Source organism: Salmo trutta, chromosome 6 (genome assembly GCF_901001165.1).
Source record: "Salmo trutta chromosome 6, fSalTru1.1, whole genome shotgun sequence".
In the NCBI taxonomy this organism is placed as follows: domain Eukaryota; kingdom Metazoa; phylum Chordata; class Actinopteri; order Salmoniformes; family Salmonidae; genus Salmo; species Salmo trutta.
This window is the reverse complement of record NC_042962.1, coordinates 24,818,783-24,844,264: the sequence shown is the minus strand read 5'-3', so window position 1 is coordinate 24,844,264 and position 25,482 is coordinate 24,818,783. Positions and strand designations below refer to the sequence as shown.

General features: G+C 42.1%; 1 protein-coding gene across 1 annotated transcript; it reads left to right on the top strand.

Moving 5' to 3' along the window:
* The first annotated feature begins 549 nt into the window (after nt 1–549).
* LOC115195719 (ADP-ribosyl cyclase/cyclic ADP-ribose hydrolase 1) lies at nt 550–24,832 on the top strand. Its single transcript, XM_029755874.1, has 8 exons — nt 550–982; nt 1,447–1,576; nt 1,705–1,840; nt 5,407–5,489; nt 6,061–6,134; nt 14,960–15,046; nt 16,859–16,942; nt 24,380–24,832. The coding sequence occupies exons 1-8, from the start codon at nt 759–761 to the stop codon at nt 24,435–24,437; spliced, it is 876 nt and encodes a 291-aa protein (XP_029611734.1). The 5' UTR covers nt 550–758; the 3' UTR covers nt 24,438–24,832.
* The last annotated feature ends 650 nt before the right edge of the window (nt 24,833–25,482 follow it).

The window sequence follows — 25,482 nt, the reverse complement described above, 5'->3', positions numbered from 1 at the left end:
ACATAATTAACAACTTCAGTATTTGTGTGTAGTGAGTCCGCCAGATCAGAGGCAGTAGGGATGACATTGCCTTATATTGATAGGTGCTTGAATTGGACCATATTGGTGTCCTGCCTGAGCATTCGAAATGTAACGAGTACTTTTGGGTGTCAGGGAAAATGTATGGGAGTAAAAAGTACATATTTTCTTTAGTAATGTAGAGGAGTAAAAGTAAAAGTTGTAAATTACAGATACCCCCCCAAAAACGACATAAGTAGTACTTCAAAGTATTTTTGTTAAGTACACCACTGTAGTTTGAGGTACGAGAAAAGTATGAATATTTAATATAAAGCTAACTATACCACAGCCAAATTGTAGGCTAGGCTATTTCACATTTATATTTTATTTATTTAGCTAGGCAAGTCAGTTAAGAACAAATTATTATTGACAATGACGGCCTACACTGGCCAAACCCGGACGACGCTGGGTCAATTGTGCACCGCCCTATGTAACTCCCAATCACCGCCGGTTGTGATACAGCCTGGATTTGATCCAGGGTGTCTGTAGTGACGCCTCAATCACTGAGATGCAGTACCGTGCGTCGCAGTAGAGATATTCGCGTGGTAACGTCGTAGCATACTGTCCCTAAGGCCAACTCCGAAAATAGAACTCAGTGCACCGACGGTGTTGAAGCAATAGGCTATCCCATTGGCACAACATAAACAAAAACAAACCACCTTTGAGCGCCGATTTCACAGTTGACTTAACAAGGAGTAGCCATGGAGCATGAAGAATCGCACCGTTTTCCAAGGAAAAAGCGAAGGACTCGCCTCTGCCTAATCATGGGTCTCTGTGCAGTACTTTCACTTGTCGTTATCTTCGCTATTTATCTGGGAGTAGTGCACAGTCACGTACTGTCTAGTTATAGCCCATCGAGTGAAAACCTTAAAAAAACGATTATTGACAAATGTGAAGCATTTATACAGAACAACAAATCCTCAAGGTGAGACAGTTTTATTAGATGTATTTTGCACATTTAATTTAAATGTTTAGCTTATTGTTAAAAGTAACTCAAACTTCAGGTTAACTCATTTTGCAGCAGTTTATACCATTTCCATAGTTGAATATCATTACATGAAGACTCAATTGTATTTATGATGTAGCCTCCCTGTCTGTATGTGAACCTGCGTTGCTTTATGGGACAGGTGGATGTGGATTTGCCTTGTAACAACAGGGTGGCTAGCTTGTTCAAGCTCTGCTCTGATACTCTCTCACTGTTCCCCATCTTACTATAATACAGTCAAGACAGCTTAACACAATGAGTGAACAGTTAGAACAGTTTAGTTTTCTCCTATTCAGTAACCATTTCTCAGGGGGCTATTCCTTCCTCAATCAATTATTGGCCATATTTGTATTTGTATGATAATGCAGCAATACTCTTCTTGATAATTCCTGTGATTGTTCCAGTGCAAACAACTGTCAAAAGATATGGAGTGCATTTGAGCAAGCATTCGTGGGGAGGGACCCGTGTAATGTACCGATGGAGGCCTATGACCCCCTTATGCATACTGTGATCCAGGATCCTGTCTGTAACAGGGTGAGATACCCACACACGCTCGCTCACACACACACCACTCAAATATATTCATATGTTTTGTTTTATTGACAGCTGCAAGTAAATATATATATATATATATATTTGTGTACATTTCATTGCACCACCAGATGTTGTTCTGGAGCAAAACAAAGAAAATAGTGCATGACTTCACAGAGAAGCGAGATTGCTTCTTGACCCTCGAGGACACACTAGTCGGCTTCATCATGAATGGACTGACCTGGTGTGGCAAGGAGAAGAGCAATGGTAAGGCTCAAATGGATCTACACACCACCAGTCTGTACATTTTCATTCATTTTATTTTTTATTTAACCTTTATTTAACTAGGCAAGTCAGTTAAGGACAAATTCTTATTTACAATGACGGCCTAGCAAAAGGAAAAAGGCCTATGGGGATGGGGGCTGGGATAAAAAAATTAAGAAATAATAAATAGGACAAAACAAACCTAAGACAACCACATAGCAAGGCTGCAACACATGACAACACAGCATGGTAGTAACACAACATGATAACAACATGGTAGCAACACAACATGGCAGCAGCACAACATGGTAGCAGCACAAAACATGGTACAAACATTATTGGGCACAGACAACAGCACAAACGGCAAGAAGGTAGAGACAACAGTACATCACACAAAGCAGCCACAACTGTCAATAAGAGTGTCCATGATTTAGTCTTTAGATGAAGATATTGAGATGAAATGGTCCAGTTTGAGTGTTTGTTTGGGTGCTCGTTCCAGTCGCTAGCTTCAGTGAACTGAAAAGATGAGCGACCCAGGGATGTGTGTCCTTTGGGGACCTTTAACAGAATGTGACTGGCAGAACGGGTGTTGTATGTGGAGGATGAGGGCTGCAGTAGATATGTTGGATAGGGGGAGTGAGGCCTAAGAGGGTTTTATAAATAAGCATCAACCAGTGAGTCTTGCGACGGGTATACAGAGATGACCAGTTTACAGAGAAGTATAGAGTGCCGTGATGTGTCATATAAGGAGCATCGGTGGCAAATCTGATGGCCGAATGGTAAAGAACATCTAGCTGCTCGAGAGCACCCTTACCTGCTTATCTATAAATTACGTCTCCGTAATCTAGCATGGGTAGGATGGTCATCTGAATCAGGGTTAGTTTGGCAGCTGTGGTGAAAGAGGAGTGATTATGATAGAGGAAACCAGGTCTAGATTTAACTTTAGCCTGCAGCTTTGATATGTGCTTAGAGAAGAACAGTGTACCGTCTAGCCATACTCCCAAGTACTTGTATGAGGTGACTACTTCAAGCTCTAAACCCTCAGAGGTAGTAATCACACCTGTGGGGAGAGGGGCATTCATCTTACCAAACCACATGACCTTTGTTTTGGAGGTGTTCAGAACAAGGTTAAGGGCAGAGAAAGCTTGTTGGACTCTAAGAAAGCTTTATTGTAAAGCGTTTAACACAAAATCTGGGGAGGGGCCAGCTGAGTATAAGACTGTATCATCTCCATATAAATGGATGAGAGAGCTTCCTACTGCCTGATCTATGTTGTTGATGTAAATTGAGAAGAGCGTGGGGCTTAGGATCGAGCCTTGGGGTACTCCCTTGGTGACAGGCAGTAGCTGAGACAGCAGATGTTCTGACTTTATACACTGCACTCTTTGAAAGAGGTAGTTAGCAAACTAGGCTAAAGACACCAATACTCCTTAGCCGGGCCACAAGAATGGAATGATCTACCGTTTCAAAAGCTTTGGCCAAATCAATAAAAATAGCAGCACAGCATTGCTTAGAATCAATGGCAATGATGACATCACTGAGGACCTTTTAAGGTTGCAGTGACACATCCATAACCTTAGCGGAAACCAGATTGCATACCAGAGAGAATACTATAGACATCAAGAAATCCACTCAGTTGATTATTGACAAGTTTTTCCAACACTTTTGATAAACAGGGCAAAATAGAAATATAACCTATAACAGTTAGGATCAGCTTGATCTCCCCTTTAAATAAAGGATGAACCGTGGCTGCCTTCCAAGCAATGGGAACCTCCCCAGAGAGGAGAGACAGGCTTGGCAATGATAGGGTCAGCAACTTTAAAGTTGAAATGGTCTAAACCATCTGACCCAGATGTTTTTTTGTGGTCAAGTTTAAGGAGCTCCTTTAGTACCTCGGACTCAGTGACCACCTGCAGGGAGAAACTTTGTAGCGGGGCAGGCGAAAAAGATTGCTCGCTGGAGGCGAGCGAATGCTCGGGAGAGAGTGGGGAGTGTTGTGGGGGTACCTGTACCAGACAGGGGGAGACAGGCCAGGACAGATGGTGAACAGATTGCCGGGTGGAATCCAAGCGGCAGTGCAGCAGGCAACGGGAGTAGGTGTCACACCCACATAACACAGTGATAGCCATAAACATGTCAAGTATATTGTGCTATGTCAGATCTATGTCTAATCTAAAAAAAATTACAGCTAATAGACCATACATGTACAGTATAAACCACTAATGTACTGGTTGGTTTAGAATGCATCCCAAATGGCAATCTATTCCATATATAGCGCACAGCTCCACCCCCCTCTGTATGTATTTGGACAGTGAAGCGAAAGGTTTAAATTTGGCTCTATACTACAGCTTTTTGGATTTGAGATCAAATGTTTCATATGAGGCGAAAGTACAGAATGTTACCTTTTATGTGAGGGTATTTTCATACATTTCTGTTTTACCTAGGCCCATATTTGGGCAAATTACCATAGGATATTATAGTAGTCAAAAGTTTTGTATTTGGTCCCATATATTCCTAGCACGCAATGACTACATCAAGCTTGTGACTCTACAAACTCGTTGAATGCATTTGCAGTTTGTTTTGGTTGTGTTTTGGGTTATGTTTTGCCTAATATGAACTGAGTGGGGGATGATGAATGGAGTAATTTTCCTTTTCAGTGTGTAGATCTGATGTTTTTGACCACTTCTAAATGTATCCTGATAATACCATGATTATGAATGAATCATGAATAATGATTATTGAGAAAGTTACAGAAGGAAGCTACAACAAAACATGATAACCTCTCACCATTACCAATAACAGGGGAAGTTAGCATTTTTGGGGGGGGGGGTATGATCTTTGTCCCTCTGTAACTTTCTCACTCATTATTATTCACAATTCATTCATGATTATCCATAATCATGGTTGCATCCACATTACCATGGAAGTGTTCAGAAACAAATTATATTCTTACTTACAATAAAAGTGACTGTAAAACAGAAATGTATGAAAATACCTTCAAATAATTGGTGACATTCTGTATTCTCGTCTCATATGAAACATTTTATCTGAATTCCAAAATGGTTCGGAATAGAGACAAAATGTTAGCTTCACTGTCCATGTACATGCGGAGGGGAGTGTTTATAGTGTACTACTTTTCTGGTGCCATTTGGGACGGGCCCGTACTATACATCCGACCATGATAAAGTGCAGTATAGCTCATGACATGTGGGTCAGAGCCAGAGGGCCTCAGCAGGTCCTCTGGCCAAAGGCTATTGTGATGGAACAGCCTAGGATGATCCAGTTTGCTTCCGTCACTACATTATGTAAATACAGTATGGAGAAACATGCAAACAATTATGAAGTTCCTTGAAATTTGTGCTGTCAGTAAAAGTTTCCTTGTAGTGCCTGCATCATTCCTTGTCTGTCTGTCTCTGTCTGTCTGTCTGTCTGTCTGTCTGTCTGTCTGTCTGTCTGTCTGTCTGTCTGTCTGTCTGTCTGTCTGTCTGTCTGTCTGTCTCTCTGTCTCTCTGTCTCTCTGTCTGTCTGTCTCTCTGTCTCTCTGTCTCTCTGTCTGTCTGTTTCCTCAGAAACGTTCACCACAGGGTGCCCAGGCTGGACAGACTGTGTCAACAACACCGTTCGTTCATTCTGGAATCGGGCCTCAGCAGCAGTAAGTTCTTTTCAGACTGTTAATGAGCCTGCTATGGCCAAGGTGCTTTGAAATCTTACACCTACCAGCCATGAATACAAAATGCATGGAACAAAATATACTAATATAAACCAATCCAAATTCAGTCTGTGATTGTGATGGGGGAGCAGAGGAAAGGGTTTCACTGTCTAACTGTTCATCAATTGGCCTTTGTGTCTGTCTCCATGGAAACACATTTCTTAGCTCTCTCCTGATTGGACAATGTCCTACATGGCGATGGGCTATAGGCTACACACTTTCATGCAGTTACACTTTGGAATTCAGGACAGCACAACACATGTTTGTGTTGAATTTGCTATTCATAGACAGTGAAGTTCACAATATAATGTCTGAATAGATTAGTGTAGGTGTGGGGGAGAATGTGTTGTTTTTCTAAATCTGTGAGTTATGAGGGGTGCAGAATATGAGTCAGCAGTGGGAGTGAGTGACCTGTTAAAAATGAGTAGGATTCACTGGAATTTCGCTGTAAATTTACTGGAAATCTAGGCGTTACTTCCCTTGTATCGACATTGTATTAGTCTTTCCCTGTTAGTTTGCAGATGCCGCATGTGGTGATGTCACAGCCATGCTGAATGGATCTATTGCCACTCCTTTCAGCCCAACCAGGTAACGTGCAATGACTAGGTCCTAAATGACAACCTATTCTCTATAAAGTGAACAACTTTTGACCAAAGACCTACTGTATGGGCTCTGTTCAAAAGTAGTGCACTATATAGGGAATAGGGTGTCATTTGAGACACATTTATGTGTTTGGCCTGGCCCATCTCCAATAATAACACCTCAGCACAAAAATGTGATAGTCTTATCAGGTTTCACTGTGCAATGGAATGTGTTATTACAACTGAATAGTGTAGTGATATTCTCTGCTCTGGAAAAATACAAATACTCACAGATTGGGCTGTGGCGGTCATGCCATTTTGGCAGCCGGTGATTGTCAAGCAAATAACTGCCGGTGTCACGGTAATTTACCTTTAATGAACATGAACACATTTAGCATCTCCTGGCTTCCATGCATAGCCTTCAAAGCCACTGATGCAGACCTTTGGAACATCTACATTTTAAAAAGTCTAATAAAAACCATCGCAATGAATCCATTATTTATTTTAGAAGAAGAAGAAATGTAGTCTGTTTCAGAAGAACAGAATAGCATACTCTGAGTTAGGCCCTGATCTGGCTATGCCATATGGCTGTGCGCTACACTAGTTAATTTAGCAGGCAAGATTTGCTTAGAATTTTGTGGCATTATTTTATAGTATGAAGAACACAATTGAACATAGCTGAATAAAATAGAAAGGATTTGAGGGAGTGCGCACATCTGGTTAATCTGTGTTTTGAGTGGTTAACAAAGGAACAGGTACTCATATATGCTTAATTTAGAGGTATTTATGTAACTTTAGCTGTGATACAAACTTTGGGCTATATGTTTACATTTTAATACATTCTAAGGCTGCATGATCAAATGAAATTGTATTTGTCACATGCGCCGAATACAGTGAAATGCTTACTTACAAGCCCTTAACCAACAATGCAGTTTTAAGAAGAAAAAATAAAAATAAAAGTAACAAATAATTAAAGAGCAGCAGTAAAATAACAATAGCGAGGCTATATACAAGGGGTACCGGTACAGAGTCAATGTGCGGGGGCACCGGTTAGTCGAGGTAATTGAGGTAATATATACATGTGGCTAGAGTTATTAAAGTGACTTATGCATTGATAATAACAGAGAGTAGCAGCAGTGTAAGGGGGGGGGCAATGCAAATAGTCTGGGTAGCCATTTGTTTAGATGTTCAGTTGTCTTATGGCTTGGGGGTAGAAGCTGTTTAGAAGCCTCTTGGATCTAGACTTGGCGCTCCGGTACCGCTTGCCGTGCAGGTAGCAGAGAGAACAGTCTATGACTAAGGTGGCTGGAGTCTTTGACAATTTTTAGGGCCTTCCTCTGACACCGCCTGGTATAGAGGTCCTGGATGGCAGGAAGCTTGGCCCCAGTGATGTACTGGGCTAAACACTCTATAGTGCCTTGCGGTCGGAGGCCGAGCAGTTGCCATACCAGGCAGTGATGCAACCAGTCAGGATGCTCTCAATGGTGCAGCTAAAGAACCTTTTGAAGATCTGAGGACCCATGCCAAATCTTTTCAGTCTCCTGAGGGGGAATAGGTTTTGCCATGCCCGCTTCATGACTGTCTTGGTGTGCTTGAACTATGTAAGTTTGTTGGTGATATGGACACCAAAAAACTTGAAGCTCTCAACCTGCTCCGCTTTTTTTTAACCTTTGTTTAACCAGGTAGGCTAGTTGAGAACAAGTTCTCATTTGCAACTGCGACCTGGCCAAGATAAAGCGTAGCAATTCCACACATACAACAACACAGAGTTACACATGGAATTAACAAAACATACAGCCACTACAGCCCCGTTGATGAGAATGGGGGCGTGCTCGGTCCTCCTTTTCCTGTAGTCCACAATCATCTCCTTATACTTGATCACATTGAGGGAGAGGTTGTTGTCCTGGCACCACACTGCCAGTTCTCTGACCTCCTCCCTATATGCTGTCTCATCATTGTCGGTGATCAGACCTACCACTGTTGTGTCATCGGCAAACTTAATGATGGTGTTGTAGTCGTTCCTGGCCCTGCAGTCATGAGTGAACAGGGAGTACAGGAGGGTACTGAGCACGCACCCCTGAGGGGCCCCCCGTGTTGAGGATCAGCGTGGTGGATGTGTTGTTACCTACCCTTACCACCTGGGGGCAGCCTGTAAGGAAGTCCAGGATCCAGTTGCAGAGGGAGGTGTTTAGTTCCAGAGTCCTTAGGTTAGTGATGAGCTTTGAGGGCACTATGGTGTTGAATGCTGAGCTGTAGTCCATGAATAGCATTCTCACCTAGGTGTTCCTTTTGTCCAGGTTTGAAAGGACAGTGTGGAGTGCAATAGAGATTGCATCATCGGTGGATCTGTTGGGGCGGTATGCAAATTGGAGTGGGTCTAGGGTTTCTGGGATAATGGTGTTGATGTGAGGCATGACCAGCCTTTCAAACCACACAGTGTTCTTGGGCACAGGGACTATGGTGGTCTGCTTGGAACATGTTGGTATTACAGACTCAGACAGGGAGAGGTTGAAAATGTCAGTGAAGACCTTTGCCAGTTGATCAGCGCATGCTCACAGTATACGTCCTGGTAATCCGCCTGGGCTTGTGGCCTTGTGAATGTTGACCTACTCACATCGGCTGCGGAGAGCGTGATCACACAGTCGTCTGGAACAGCTGATGCTCTCATGCATGCTTCAGTGTTACTTGCCTCGAAGCGAGCATAGAAGTAATTTAGCTTGTCTGGTAGGCTCGTGTCACTGGGCAGCTCTCGGCTGTGCTTCCCTTTGTAGTCTGTAATAGTTTGCAAGCCCTGCCACATCCGACAAACATCGGAGCCGGTGTAGTGTGATTCGATCTTAGTCCTGTAATGATGCTTTGCCTGTTTGATGGTTTGTCGGAGGGCATAGCGGGATTTCTTATAAGCTTCCGGGTTAGAGTCCCGCTCCTTGAAAGCGGCAGCTCTAGCCGTTAGCTCAGTGCGGATGTTGCTGTAATCCATGGCTTCTGGTTGGGGTATGTACGTACAGTCACTGTGGCGACGATGTCATCGATGCACTTATTGATGAAGCCAGTGACTGATGTGGTGTACTCCTCAAGGCCATCAGAGGAATCCCGGAACATATTCCAGTCTGTGCTAGCAAAATAGTCCTGTAGCTTAGGATCTGCTTCATCTGACTACTTCTTTATTGACTGAGTCACTGGTGCTTCCTGCTTTAATTTTAGCTTGTAAGCAGGAATCAGGAGGATAGAATTATGGTCAGATTTGCCAAATGGAGGGCGAGGGAGAGCTTTGTACGCATCTCTGTGTGTGTAGGAAAGGTGGTCTAGAGTTCGCACATTTAATATGCTGGTAGAAATTAGGTAAAACAGATTTAAGTTTCCCTGCATTAATGTCCCCGGCATTAGGAGCGCCGCATCTGGATGCGCGTTTTCCTGTTTGCTCATGGTGGTATACAGCTCATTGAGGGTGGTTTTAGTGCCAGCCTTGGTCTGTGGTGGTATGTAGACAGCTACGAAAAATACAGATGAAACCTCTCTAGGTAGATAGTGTGGTCTACAGCTTATCATGAGATACTCTACCTCAGGCGAGCAAAACCTCAAGACTTCCTTAGATATACCTTGAAGCTATTTTATCGCCCCCAGAAACCTGCTCCTTTTTCTCTCTATTCTGGACGTCACAGACGACCAATTCTTATAGGTTTTAGCCGTACCCTCATACTTATTCTTCTCTGCTCCTCTGGGGATGTAGAGGTGAATCCAGGCCCTGCAGTGCCTGGCTCCACTCCTACTCCCCAGGCGCTCTCTTTTGATGACTTCTGTAACCGTAATAGCCTTGGTTTCATGCATGTTAACATTAGAAGCCTCCTCCCTAAGTTTGTTTTATTCACTGCTTTAGCACACTCTGCCAACCCGGATGTCCTAGCTGTGTCTGAATCTTGGCTTAGGAAGTCCACCAAAAACTGTGAAATCTTCATCCCTAACTACAATGTTTTCAGACAAGATAGAACGACCAAAGGGGGCGGTGTTGCAATCTACTGCAGAGATAGCCTGCAGAGTTCTGTCCTGCTATCCAGGTCTGTACCCAAACAATTTGAACTTCTACTTTTAAAAATCCACCTCTCCAAAAACAAGTCTCTCACCGTTGCCGCCTGCTATAGACCCCCCTCGGCCCCTAGCTGTGCTCTGGACACCATATGTGAACTGATTGCCCCCATCTATTTTCAGAGCTCGTGCTACTAGGCGACCTAAACTGGGACATGCTTAACACCCCAGCCATTCTACAATCCAAGCTTGATGCCCTCAATCTCACACAAATTATTAATGAACCCACCAGGTACAACCCCAAAGCCGCAAACACTGGCACCCTCATAGATATCATCCTAACCAATGTGCCCTCTAATTACACCTCTGCTGTTTTCAACCAAGATCTCAGCGATCACTGCCTCATTGCCTGCACCCGTAATGGGTCAGCGGTCAAACGACCTCCACTCATCACTGTCAAACGCTCCCTGAAACATTTCAACGAGCAAGCCTTTCTAATCGACCTGGCCCTGGTATCCTGGAAGGATATTGACCTCATCCCATCAGTAGAGGATGCCTGGTTATTTTTTTTAAATGCCTTCCTCTCCATCTTATATAAGCATGCCCCTTTCAAGAAATTTAGAACCAGGAACAGATATAGCCCTTGGTTCTCCCCAGACCTGACTGCCCTTAACCAACACAAAAATATCCTGTGGCGTTCTGCATTAGCATCGAACTGCCCCCGCGATATGCAACTTTTTAGGGAAGTTAGAAACCAATACACACAGGCAGTTAGAAACGCCAAGGCTAGCTTTTTCAAACAGAAATTTGCTTCGTGCAACTCCAACTCTAAAAAGTTCTGGGACATTGTAAAGTCCATGGAGAATAAGAACACCTCCTCCCAACTGCCCACTGCACTGAGGATAGGAAACTCTGTCACCACCGATAAGCCCACTATAATTGAGAATTTCAATAAGCATTTTTCTACGGCTGGCCATGCTTTCCACCTAACTACCCCTACTGCATTCAACAGCACTGCACCCCCCACAGCTACTCGCCCAAGCCTCCCCCATTTCTCCTTCTCCCAAATCCATTCAGCTGATGTTCTGAAAGAGCTGCAAAATCTGGACCCCTACAAATCAGCTGGGCTTGACAATCTGGACCCTTTCTTTCTAAAATGATCTGCCGAAATTATTGCAACCCCTATTACTAGCCTGTTCAACCTCTCTTTCGTGTCGTCTGAGATTCCCATAGATTGGAAAGCAGCTGCTGTCATCCCCCTCTTCAAAGGAGGTGACACTCTTGACCCAAATTGCTACAGACCTATATCCATCCTACCCTGCCTTTCTAAGGTCTTCGAAAGCCAAGTCAACAAACAGATTACCAACTATTTCGAATCCCACCGCACCCTCTCCGCTATGCAATCTGGTTTCAGAGCTGGTCATGGGTGCACCTCAGCCACGCTCAAGGTCCTAAACGACATCGTAACCGCCATCGATAAGAAACAATACTGTGCTGCCGTATTCATTGACCTGGCCAAAGCTTTTGACTCTGTTAATCACCACATCCTCATCGGCAGACTTAGTAGCCTTGGTTTCTCAAACGATTGCGTCGCCTGGTTCACCAACTACTTCTCTGACAGAGTTCAGTGTGTCAAATCGGAGGGCCTACTGTCTGGACCTCTGGCAGTCTCTATGGGGGTACCACAGGATTCAATTCTTGGGCCAACTCTTTTCTCTGTATACATAAATGATGTCGCTCTTGCTGCTGGTGAATCTCTGATCCACCTCTACGCAGACGACACCATTCTGTATACTTCTGGCCCTTCTTTGGACACTGTGTTAACAACCCTCCAGACGAGCTTCAATGCCATTCAACTCTCCTTCCGTGGTCTCCAACTGCTCCTAAACACAAGTAAAACTAAATGCATGCTCTTCAACCGATCGCTGCCTGCACCTGCCCGCCCATCCAGCATAACTTCTCTGGACGGTTCTAACTTAGAATTTGTGGACAACTACAAATACCTAGGTGTCTGGTTAGACTGTAAACTCTCCTTCCAGACTCACATCAATCATCTCCAATCCAAAGTGAAATCTAGAATTGGCTTCCTATTTCGCAACAAAGCATCCTTCACTCATGCTGCCAAACATACCCTCGTAAAACTGACCATCCTACCAATCCTCGACTTCGGCGATGTCATTTACAAAATAGCCTCCAATACCCTACTCAACAAGCTGGATGCAGTCTATCACAGTGCCATTCGTTTTGTCACCAAAGCCCCATATACAACCCACCACTGCGACCTGTATGCTCTCGTTGGCTGGCCTTCACTTCATAATCGTCGCCAAACACATTGGCTCCAGGTCATCTACAAGACCCTGCTAGGTAAAGTCCCCCCTTATCTCCGCTCACTGGTCACCATAGCAGCACCCACCTGTAGCACGCGCTCCAGCAGGTATATCTCTCTGGTCACCCCTAAAGCCAACTCCTCCTTTGGTCGTCTCTCCTTCCAGTTCTCTGCTGCCAATGACTGGAACGAACTACAAAAATCTCTGAAACTGGAAACACTTATCTCCCTCACTAGCTTTAAGCACCAGCTGTCAGAGCAGCTCACAGATCACTGCACCTGTACATAGCCCATCTATAATTTAGCCCAAACTACTACCTCTTCCCCTACTGTATTTATTTATTTTATTTATTTTGCTCCTTTGCACCATATTATTTATATTTGAACTTTGAACTTTCTTCAAACTACAAATCTACCATTCCAGTGTTTTTCTTGCTATACTTTATTTACTTTGCCACCATGGCATTTTTTTGCCTTTACCTCCCTTATCTCACATCATTTGCTCACATTGTATATAGTCTTATTTTTTTCTACTGTATTATTGACTGTACGTTGTTTACTCCATGTGTAACTCTGTGTTGTTGTATGTTGTCGAACTGCTTTGCTTTATCTTGGCCAGGTCGCAATTGTAAATGAGAACTTGTTCTCAACTTGCCTACCTGGTTAAATAAAGGTGAAATAAAAATAAAAATAAATAAATAAAAATATCGTGCACCAACTGTTGTTTACAAATATACATAGGCCCGCCACCCCTTGTCTTACCAGAGGCTGCTGTTCTATCCTGCCGATACAGTGTATAACCCGCCAGCTGTATGTTATTCATGTCTTCGTTCAGCAATGATTCGGTGGCTGTCCCGTTGGTAGGATATACATGCTTTTAGTTTGTCCAATTTATTATCCAATGATTGTACGTTGGCAAAGGCAGATCGTCTGCGGATCCTCACAAGGCACCCCGATCTCTTTCCGTGATACCTCTTCCATCTTTTTCTCCTGCGAATGACGGGTATGAGGGCCTGTTCAGGTGTCTGGAGTAAATCCCTCTCGTCAAACTCATTAAAGAGAAATTCTTCGTCCAGTTCAAGGTGAGTAATCGTTGTTCTGATTTCCAGAAGCTCTTTTCGGTCATAAGAGACGGTAGCAGGAACATTATGTACAAAATAAGTTACAAAAAGTTTGAAAAAACAAACAAAATAGCACGGTTGGTTAAGAGCCCATGAAATGGCAGCCATCCCCTCTGGCGCCATCTACAGAAACTACATCTACAGATGAGACTAATGATGATTTAAAAAATGTTGCATGAAAGGCATGAGCTTTGCTTTGTTTTTTTTATGTACTTCATCAGTCTCTCATTCACAATTTGACAAGCACTTGATAATGTCTCGATTTTCCCTGCGGAATCCCCTTTGTGTGGCCGTAAAATCATGCCTTTTGCGGCCAGTGGCCGTTGTGCCGTTGGACTGAATATAATAATTATAATTCCCTTCTCCCGGCTGGGCGCACCAAAGTACCTCTCATTCACATGGCTCTCCGTCACTTGATCAGGTCATTCTCAAAGGCGACAAGTGAAGACAGACACATCGAGGACGCAATTGCACGAGTCCTTATCCAATTCCGAGGCACGTATTGAAGATATTGGAAGAACTGTCTACATTTACTTTTCGTCAGCCAACAAGATGAGTAGGCCTAATGAACAGCAAAAGCACTAGCCTATGTCAGTCTACTATCCCCCATAGTACAAAAGTTAACCTATTATATTCTGTGTGAGAAATAAATATTCCAAACATAGTCTGGGACAGTTGTGGGAATCGATAGATTCCAAATGAATACAACCACTGGCATCAAAGTAATGAGGCTGAAAAAAGTAATGAGGCTGTCGCAACAGATCATAACGTTTAGCTAAACATTTTGATAAACTATTAGGCTATTTATAGCACATTATAAGCACAGCAATGCACACACGGCAGTAGGCTATAAGCGCGAATGTTCCATTAGCAGGAAAACACCATTCTCAAAAGTGACAGCAAATTATGCATGTAATGCTTTTGTTATAAAGGTGCATTTTATGTTGAAAACGATCTTGCCCATACTTGAAACTCACACGCTGCATATGCATGCCAGTTAAGCTGTAACCATGTTTGGTAGGCTACTAATGACCATCAGCAGCTTCAGAGCTTGGAGAAGCTTAACTACCATGACTAAACGGTCACGTGGAATTTGACTGCCTTCATGACTCGTGAACGCCGGTGTGGCAGTAATACGGTCACCCTAACAGCCGTACTCACAGACAACCAAGCCAAAACATAATTTTACCACAGCTGCCATTTCCACCAAAATGTAGAACCCCTCTATTGCCACAACACTATGCATATTATTAGTAGACTGTTATGTTTTTGTTTGCTTAAGCAATAGTGCACCTACAAAGTTGATTGATTTAATGTAAATTCTGATCTTTACACATTTCTATGTTTGTCTTTTATGTGAAGTATTTTTGCCACCATCGAGGTGAAAAGGTTCAAAGCTGCCAAAATTAAGAGCCTGAGTGTTGTCCTGGTGACCAAGGAGAATAAGGGGTAAGCTTTTTGTCCAGACAAACTGACATGTGCGTGTGTGTGTGCGTGTGCGTCATAGTTGATTTGTATGTCTTTCATAATCACTGCACCTGCATTGTGCCTAGTATGGGATTATGTAAAAAAGTACAACAAATGTCTGTTTATATACAGGATACAGTGGGGGGAAAAAGTATTTGATCCCCTGCTGATTTTGTACGTTTGCCCACTGACAAAGAAAGGATCAGTCTATAATTTTAATGGTAGGTTTATTTGAACAGTGAGAGACAGAATAACAACAAAAATATCCAGAAAAACGCATGTCAGAAATGTTATAAATTGATTTGCATTTTAATGAGGGAAATAAGTATTTGACTTCTCAATCAGAAAGATTTCTGGCTCCCAGGTGTCTTTTATACAGGTAACGAGCTGAGATTAGGAGCACACTCTTAAAGGGAGTGCTCCTAATCTCAGCTTGTTACCTGTATAAAAGACACCTGTCCACAGAAGCAATCAATCAATCAGATTCCAAACTCTCCACCATGGCCAAGACCAAAGAGCTCTCCAAGGATGTCAGGGACAAGATTGTAGACCTACACAAGGCTGGAATGGGCTACAAGACCATCGCCAAGCAGCTTGGTGAGAAGGTGACAACATTTGGTGCGATTATTCGCAAATGGAAGAAACACAAAAGAACTGTCAATATCCCTCAGCCTGGGGCTCCATGCAAGATCTCACCTCGTGGAGTTGCAATGATCATGACAACGGTGAGGAATCAGCCCAGAACTACACGGGAGGATCTTGTCAATGATCTCAAGGCAGCTGGGACCATAGTCACCAAGAAAACAATTGGTAACACACTACGCCGTGAAGGACTGAAATCCTGCAGCGCCCGCAAGGTCCCCCTGCTCAAGAATACATATACATGCCCGTCTGAAGTTTGCCAATGAACATCTGAATGACTCAGAGGACAACTGGTGAAAGTGTTGTGGTCAGATGAGACCAAAATGGAGCTCTTTGACATCAACTAAACTCGCCGTGTTTGGAGGAGGAGGAAAGCTGCCTATGACCCCATCTCCACCGTCAAACATGGAGGTGGAAACATTATGCTTTGGGGGTGTTTTTCTGCTAAGGGGACAGGACAACTTCACCACATCAAAGGGACGATGGACGGGGCCATGTACCGTCAAATCTTGGGTGAGAACCTCCTTCCCTCAGCCAGGGCATTGAAAATGGGTCGCGGATTGGTATTCCAGCATGACAATGATCCAAAACACACGGCCAAGGCAACAAAGGAGTGGCTCAAGAAGAAGCACATTAAGGTCCTGGAGTGGCCTAGCCAGTATCCAGACCTTAATCCCATAGAAAATCTGTGGAGGGAGCTGAAGGTTTGAGTTGCCAAACGTCAGCCCCGAAACCTTAATGACTTGGAGAAGATCTGCAGAGAGGAGTGGGACAAAATCCCTCCTGAGATGTGTGCAAACCTGGTGGCCAACTACAAGAAACGTCTGACCTCTGATTGCCAACAAGGGTTTTGCCACCAAGTACTAAGTCATGTTTTGACGAAGGGTTAAAACTTATTTCCCCCATTCAAATGCAAATCATTTTATAACATTTTTGACATGCGTTTTTCTGGATTTTTTTGTTGTTATTCTGTCTCTCACTGTTCAATTAAACCTACCATTAAAATTATAGACTGATCCTTTCTTTGTCAGTGGGCAAACGTACAAAATCAGCAGGGGATCAAATACTTTTTCCCCCACTCTATATGTTGGCTTTATGTTTCATGGGATATTATGACATATTATAATTGTTTCATGTCTTTCTCTGCTAAAGGACAACCTGTGATGATCCCTCCTTACAGGACCTACAGAAAGAGATAGATCCAAAACTCAAGTATAATTGCAAGGCGGTTCCTGAGTAAGTGAGGAGGTTACAATATAACTGTATTGATTACAATAACTCCGTCTGATATTGTGTGTGTGTGTACACAGCAATTTCTCCAGTGTTAAATTTTTTTGAAATGAACACTGAGAGTGTTAAATCAACACTGAAAGTGTTGTCTGAGGACCCATATATACACTGTAACAGTGTTAAATGAACACACTGATGAGTGTAAAGCCTTATTCAGATATTTCACAGAGTGCCTTTTGAATACATTGTAGTTAACACCCATGACTGTATTTGTTAGTGACAGAGACATGGTTATTGCATTCATCCATTTTCGATCCTATGTATTTCACCAAATGAGATTCCAAGCAAATATTTAGTCATTTTTTATTTTTTATTTAACAAAATACCATACACTACTAGTCATAAGTTTTAGAACACCTACTCATTCAAGGGTTTATCTTTATTTTTACTATTTTCTACATTATAGAATAATAGTAAAGACATCACAACTATGAAATAACACATGGAATCATGTAGTAACCAAAAAAGTGTTAAACAAATCAAAATATATTTTAGATTTTAGATTCTTCAAATAGCCACCCTTTGGCTTGATGGCAGCTTTGAACACTCTTGGCATTCTCTCAACCAGCTTCACCTGGAATGCTTTTCCAACAGTCTTGAAGGAGTTCCCACATTTGCTGAGCACTTGTTGGCTGCTTTTCCTTCACTCTGCGGTCCAACTCATCCCAAACCATCTCAATTTGGTTGAGGTCGGGGGATTGTGGAGGCCAGGTCATCTAATCCATCCCTCTCCTTCTTGGTCAAAAATCCCTTACAGAGCCTGGAGGTGTGTTGGATGATTGTCCTGTTGAAAAACAAATGATAGTCCCACCAAGCCCAAGCCAGAATGCTGTGGTAGCCATGCTGGTTAAGTGTGCCTTGAATTCTAAATAAATCACTGACAGTGTCACCAGCAAAGCATCCCCACACCATAACACCTCCTCCTCCATGCTTTACAGTGGAAAATACACACGCGGAGATCATCCGTTCACCCACACTACATCTCACAAAGACACAGTGGTTGGAACCAAAAATCTTCAATTTGGACTCCAGACCAAAGGACAAATTTCCACCGGTCTAATGTCCATTTCTCATGTTTCTTGGCCCATGCAAGTATCTTGGTGTCCTTTAGTAGTGGTTTCTTTGCAGCAATTCGACCATGAAGGCCTGATTCACACAGTCTCCTCTGAACAGTTGATGTTGAGATGTGTCTGTTACTTTAACTGTAAAGCATTTATTTTGGGCTGCTTTTTCTGAGGCTGGTAACTCTAATGAACGTATCCTCTGCAGCAGAGGTAACTCTGGATCTTCCATTCCTGTGACGGTCCTCATGAGAGCCAGTTCATCATAGCGCTTGATGTTTTTGGCGACTGCACTTGAGGAATCTTTCAAAGTTCTTTACATTTTCCATATTGACTGACCTTCATGTCTTAAAGTAAAGATGGACTGTCGTTTCTCTTTGCTTATTTGAGCTGTTCTTGCCATAATATGGACTTGGTCTTTTACCAAATAGGGCTATCTTGATGTTATTCTAATGGACAAACAATTTGCTTTTCTTTCAAAAACAAGGACATTTCTAAGTGACCCCAAACTTTTGAACAGTAGTGTATAGTAGCTATCTTGATAGCTTGCTAGCTACAGGTAGCTGCCTACCGTGTACTCACTCGGCTCGGTCAAAGCAGTAATTATTAACATGAGGATGATGAGCTACGGCTAGCTAAGGCTAGCTAATTAGCTATTATTTAGCTATTATTATAACTGTATTCCCCAATATTTGCGTGATATTTGTTAGCTAGCTAGACTAAAATTAAAACCTAACATGTAGCCTACCTATCGATATGGTAGATGCTACTACTACTACCGCTGTAGTCAAAGATCCCAACGTGTGTCTACTACATGAATTTGTAAGTCGCTCTGGATAAGAGCGTCTGCTAAATGACTCAAATGTAAATGTAAATGTAAGTTGAACAGCGGACCTTGGAGGAGAGGCAGTTTTGTAGCAGCAGCAGCAGCATAACTAGACCATTTTTAAATTGTAAAGTTAGGCACATGATGACTTAGACACACTTAAATACGTATTCTGATATGTATACTATTAAAATGTTTTTTCTTTCAGTAGTGGATTTTTAGTATGCTAACCTTTGTAGGAGTGAACATTAAACCTAAAATTCCCTTTGTTTACTCACTTCCTAGTGCCTAGAGAACACCAGGTAGACAGAATCTCAGCAGAAAGCTGTAGACAGACTCTGATGCAGAGGAGAGCAGGGAGGAGGAAGAGGAGTTAAAGAGTAGCAGCAGTGCCAGTGAAGGAGTGACAGAAGAGATTGAACAAGCAAGCAATAAGGGAAATATATGTATGGACAGATTCAAAGGGAGGAAGATGAGGTTTTAGATGATCCAGCACTGTGGCCAGAGAAAGTACAATACCAGGAAAGAGAAGCTATTGTTCGCAGACTAGCCAACAGGTGTGGTGATGAGACAAAACTGTATAAAATCATGCCCCCAGACTATGAAGGCAAGCCATTCCCAAATTATTTACAGTACAGTAAGTCAGCAAACGGAAGAGAAAGGGTGCAGAGAGACTGGTTTATTTATAGTAAGAGTGTAAAGGCATTATATTGCATTCCATGTGTTCTCTTTTCTCATGAGCAAAGTAAACAATCACCCAGTTGTCTGAATAATAAGGATGGCTATAAGATATCATCAGTGAAATGGTGGAGAACGTATGACAAACTACCAGAGCATGAGGATGGTGTGTCTCACAAGAGCTGTTACTGGAAATGGAAAAATCTGCAGCATACCGTTACAACAGCTACATGTATAGACAGTCAGCTGCAGAAACAAATTCAGTCAGAAATGTATAAAAACAGAGCAAAGGAATTTGGATGTGACACTGTACTTAGCATCTAGGAACAAGCAATCTTGATGATGTGCAATATGGACATTGCCTAGGCTTACTTGAACTGTTATCAAATTATGACCCGCTATTATGTGAGCACTTACAGGAAGTCAGGGACAGAAAGAAAGGAGAACGACTGACTCTTTACCTCAGCCCTGAGAGCCAAAACGACTTCATAGGATTATGTGGTCAAAGGGTTTTGAAAACAATACTTTATGAAAGAGAAGATGCAATCTATTACTCGGTTATATGTGAAGCAACTCCAAACATTTCCCATACTGAGCAAAATGTATTATTGGTGAGATATGTACACAAAGATGAAGTCCAGGGATCAGTTGAATGGGAAATAATTGAACATTTTATTAAATTTAAAGACTGCTAGAAAGACAGGCAGTGAAATTTCTGAAATGATTGTGAGTGCATTGGAAGGGCATGGTATTGACATAGCAGATTGCCATGGTCAAGGCTATGATAATGGTGCAAATATGTCAGGGAAAGTGAAGGGAGTTTAAGCACACATACTGCAAAAGAATCCACCTGCCACATACTCACCTTGTGCCTCCCATACTCTTAATCTTGTGGTTGTACATGCAGCTCAGTCGTGCCCAGAAGTATCAATCTTTTTGGGCTGTGTGAATCGTCTTTACAATCTGTTCAGTGCCAGCCCAGAGCGATGGGCCATTCTCAAGGAAAAGACTGGCTGCTGTCTTAACCTCCTTTCAGACACGCGATGGTGTGCGCATATTGCTGTGGTCCAACCAGTGGCAACTCATTTACCGTCTATCATCAAGGCCCTAGACATGCTTCTTGCTACCTGCAGCCTGACAAACGAAGCCAAATCTGAGGCAAAGGTCTTAAAAGCTACTTCATGTCTTTCAAGGCAATCTTCTTGCTCACTTTCTGGGTAAACGTTTTGCAGTTTATTGAGAATAGAAGCCTAATTCTTCAGTCAGGAAAAAAAATTCTGGACACTGAAGCAGCTGACATTGAGGCACTACAGGAAGAAATACAGGCTCTGCATAATCAATGGGACACTCTTCTGGCAGAAGCCTCCATGGTGGCAAATGAAATGGGTGTAACTACTCAGTTTCACAGTGAATAGAGGAGCCGCCAGAAAAAAAGAAAACGTTTCCCTGATGAGACTGAAAATGACATAGCAAATGAAAAGAAAGTCAGACACTGGATTTCGCAACACAATGTTTTATGTGGCTCTGGATAGTATAATCAGTCATTTGGACATGCGGTTCCACACGATTGCAGCTATATGCGAGGAGTTTTCACCAATACTTACATTTAGGAAATTGACTGAAAACCAAATTCGTGTATCTTGCCACAAATTGAGAAACAAGTACTCCAAAGATCTCACAAATGGATTTGAAAATGAAGTGCGACATCTAAAGAGGATATGGTGCTACTTTTTTAGATGATTTTTCTTCTGTAAAGCTCCTAAATGCCATCCACAAGATTCTGCTACAGAGCATTTTTGGAGAGGTGTGCATTGTACTGTGAATCTTCTGTACAATGACCTGTAACAGTTGCTGGAGGTGAACGTGCCTTCAGTAAACTGAAACTTATAAAGATCTACAATGTTCCAAGACAGGCTGAACAGCCTTGTCATCCTTTCAGTTGAAAACCAGTTAGCTAGAAAATGAAACTTTAAAGACATTATAAATCAGTTTGCTCACAAGAAGGCTTGACGCTGGGGCTCTTGGTGCAGTGTAACCTCTGAGTTTTGTTTACAGGGAACAAACACAAGGACAAATGTCTTAACCTGTTCTACCCAAGCCTGCCCGGGGATGTTCAAAATACTGTTTCAGAGTATTTTCTGCTATGGTTAATCTCCTGTTGAATTTACTCAGGAATGCCCACATAATGTCTTGACACTATAGTTGTAGTTTCACAGATGCTTGTTCTCTGTAGGTACCACATTTATGACTGCAGTCCACATAGTTCAGGAACTTTTTTTAATTTGGGGTATGTTATTTAGGCATATATTTAGAAATTATGCATAGGGCAAAAGAGGGTTAGCCTTGTTTATAATAATTGGTAATAAATAATTTAATCTGAAACATGGATCATTGGTAATTTCTAAATTAAAACTGACTACAATACCATATATTAAAAAATAAGTCACCAAATGTGAAGTTATGTATAATAAAGCATAAAAAAAATCCCATGACACAGACAGCTTTCGTTAACATTAGGAACCAAAATTGTTTGCAATACTGTTAATATAGGCAAAGGATGAAGGTGGAAACTAAAATCTGCACAATTGTAGTACAGAGCAGCAGAAGCTTATAGTTAGTACATTTAATAACACATATTGTTCAGTACGTTATTTTAATCTGAAACATTCTGATTTCTATGTTGGGGCCCGGTAGTTTATTTTTCATGGGTGTACGTACATGAGTGTACGTATTTCATAAGGCCTTATTTTGAAGTCCTAGTTTTACCCTAATACAAGGGCCTGAAACTCATACACATCACCTTGAACCAAATTACTAACATTTTCTAAACTAATCCAATATGTTTCTTGTATTTATTGCACCGGTTACTGAAATGGTCGTTCTATACTGAACAAAAATATAAATACAACATGTAACAATTTCCAAGATTTTATTGAGCTACAGTTCATATAAGAAAATCAGTCAATTGAAATACATTCTTTAGGACCTAATCTATGGATTTCACATGACTGGGAATACAGATATGCACCTGTTGTTCACAGATACCTTAAAAACAAAGGTAGGGGTGTCATGACTTCTGCCAAAGTCGAAGCCTCTCCTTGTTCGGGCGGTGTTCGGCGGTCGACGTTGCCGGTCTTCTAGCCATCGCCAATCCATTTTTCATTTTCCATTTGTTTTGTCTTGTTTTCCCACACACCTGGGGCATGCTCCACACACAAGGGGCATGAATCAGAAAACCAGTAAGTATTTGGTTTGACCACAATTTACTCCATGCAGCGAGACACATCTCCTTCCCATAGAGTTGATCAGGCTGTTGATTGTGGCTTATTCCTCTTCAACGGCTGTGCGAATGGGTGACATGTATGGTGCGTATGCAGGCCATTGAAGATCTGGGACATTTTCTGCTTCCAGGAATTGTGTACTGATCCTTGCGACATGGGGACGTGCATTATCGTGCTGAAACATGAGGTGATGGCGGATGAATGGCCAGACAATGGGCTTCAGGATCTCGTCACGGTATCTCTGTGCATTCAAATTGTCATCAATAAAATGCAATTGTATTCATTGTCTGTAGCTTATGCCTGCCCATACCATAACCCTACAGCCACCATAGGACACTCTGTTCACAACATTGACATCAGCAAACTGCTCGCCCACACGAAGCCATACATGTGGTCTGCGGTTGTGAGGCTGGTTGGATGTACTGCCAAATTCTCTAAAACGACGTTGAAGGTGGCTTATGGTAGAGAAATTAACATTTATTTCTTTAGCAACATTCCTGCAGTCAGCATGTCAATTGCATGCTCCCTCAATACTTCTGACATCTGTAGCCTTGTGTTGTGTTACAAAACTGCACATTTTGAGTGGCCTTTTATTGTCCCCAGCAGAAGGTGCACCTGTGTAATGATATGCTGTTTGATCAGCTTCTTGATATGCCACACTTGTCAGGTCAATGGATTACCTTGGTAAAGGAGAAATGCTCACTAACAGTGATGTAAACAAATTTGTGCAAAACAATTGAGAGAAATACGCTTTTTGTGCATCTGGAAAATTTGTTTTCAGCTCATGAAACATGGCACCAACACTTTACATGTTGCATTTATATTTTTGTTCTGTGTAGTTTAGGTGTTTTAGGTACTCATAGCTTAGTTTTCCCAATCCTGGCATTCATTCTGAATACAGGTTGCAGGTGATAAAATATTTCCAAAGTTGGATATCCTCACACTGGTTGGATTCCAACAGGAGTTACACATCACCTTGCAAGACAGTATAGTAAACTTCCAGGCCAGAAAACCATTATATTACTCAAGAAAAAAAGGTTTGGATTTGTTCCTAAAGGGGTACAAACACTTGTCACTGTAGTTGTACCCTTTAAGGTCATCCTTTGTACCACAAAGTGATGTGTATGAGTTTTTAAGGTCATCCTTTGTACCACAAAGTGATGTGTATGAGTTTCAGGCCCCTGTATTAGAGGAAAACTAGGCTCTCAAAATCATTTTATTTAAAAAAAAAGATGAAAACATATTCCTTTAGGTCTCACTTGGTGAACTCTGTAGGACCGAAAATGGATGAATGAAGCAGCCATGGGTGGTAACTATACAATTTACTTGAAAATGCAAGGCACGCTTGGAATTATTTGAATAAGACTTTACACTAAGCAGTGTGTTCATTTAACACTGTTCCGTTGTCTATATGGGTCCACAGACTGTGTTAATTTAGTTTTTGTTAACACTGGAGAATTTGCTGTGTGTGTGCATACGTGTGTGTTTATGTATGTTTATTTGAAGCAACATTAAAGACACCTCTCACTCTCCTCAGGTCTAAGATCCAGGACTGCATTTCCCACCCAGACACAGCTTGTGGCGCCTGCTGGTAATACTGTCCAATCAGCAGTGACCAAGGCGTGGTCGTCAAGAGTATAAATGGATATTATTCCATCATGGAACCATGAACTAATATTTGAAGTGTCATCAAGCAGCCCCAGGCCTACCCTGATCAACATAGCTTCCATTCTTTACATAAGTTCTTACAATTTAATCATTTCCATAGTATCTACTTTTATCTTAAATGACAATTGCACCCTTTAGCAACCTAATTTTCATTATCTCCAGCCCAATAGAACATCAAAAATTTATTTTCAAACACTACGAGATTTGCGGTGACGTGGAGAGAAAGAAAATACCCTCATTGCAGGTTTTGAAAATCACAGTTTTTCTTACACATTAAAAAATAAAGGTGCAAGTTGGAACCAAATAAGGTTCTTGAGAGCGATGCCATAGGGGAACCATTTTAATGGGATGGTTCTTTGAAGAACCATTTCAGTCTTGTGGCCTTCAACAACTGAGATCCTAAGTCAGTGGTCACTAATCGGTCAGTCATCAAATGGTTCATCTCCAAGGCATTTCTAGTCGATCCTGATTTTTGCGATGTGCTGTTGGTGGTAGGTGCATCCGATTCAGCTGCCCTGTGTGCCGGGTAGGCGGAGTGTTCCAATTTAGCACCATTTAATGTGTCCAAAGGTACAAATCCGCATTCCCGGCAGGCCCAGAGAGCAAAATAAGTGCACTATAGGCCTAACGCTGGCCAATCGGATTTCTCAGATTTGTCTGCAGTAACATAGCAGGTGTAAAAGAAAATGCTACAGTGAAGTTGATACTGTGAGATTTCAAAACTTTTAAAACCAAAACTAGAGAGAGACTGTCATCGAATACAGCAAATACAGTTGAAGTCGGAAGTTTACATCCACTTAGGTTGGAGTCATTAAAACTCGTTTTTCAACCATTTCTTGTTAACAAACTATAGTTTTGGCACTCGGTTAGGACATCTACTTTGTGCATGACACAAGTGATTTTTCCAAAAATTGTTTACAGACATATTATTTCACTTATAATTCACTGTATAACAATTCCAGTGGGTCAGAA

What these genes read in the sequence shown, in the direction of transcription:
- LOC115195719 (XM_029755874.1), top strand. Translation starts at nt 759, where the DNA reads ATGGAGCATGAAGAATCGCACCGTTTTCCAAGGAAAAAGCGAAGGACT. An exon ending in ACTCCTTTCAGCCCAACCAG is followed by an intron (nt 6,135 to 14,959) that starts GTAACGTGCAAT and finishes TTTTATGTGAAG; the next exon opens with TATTTTTGCCACCATCGAGG. An exon ending in GTGACCAAGGAGAATAAGGG is followed by an intron (nt 15,047 to 16,858) that starts GTAAGCTTTTTG and finishes TCTCTGCTAAAG; the next exon opens with GACAACCTGTGATGATCCCT.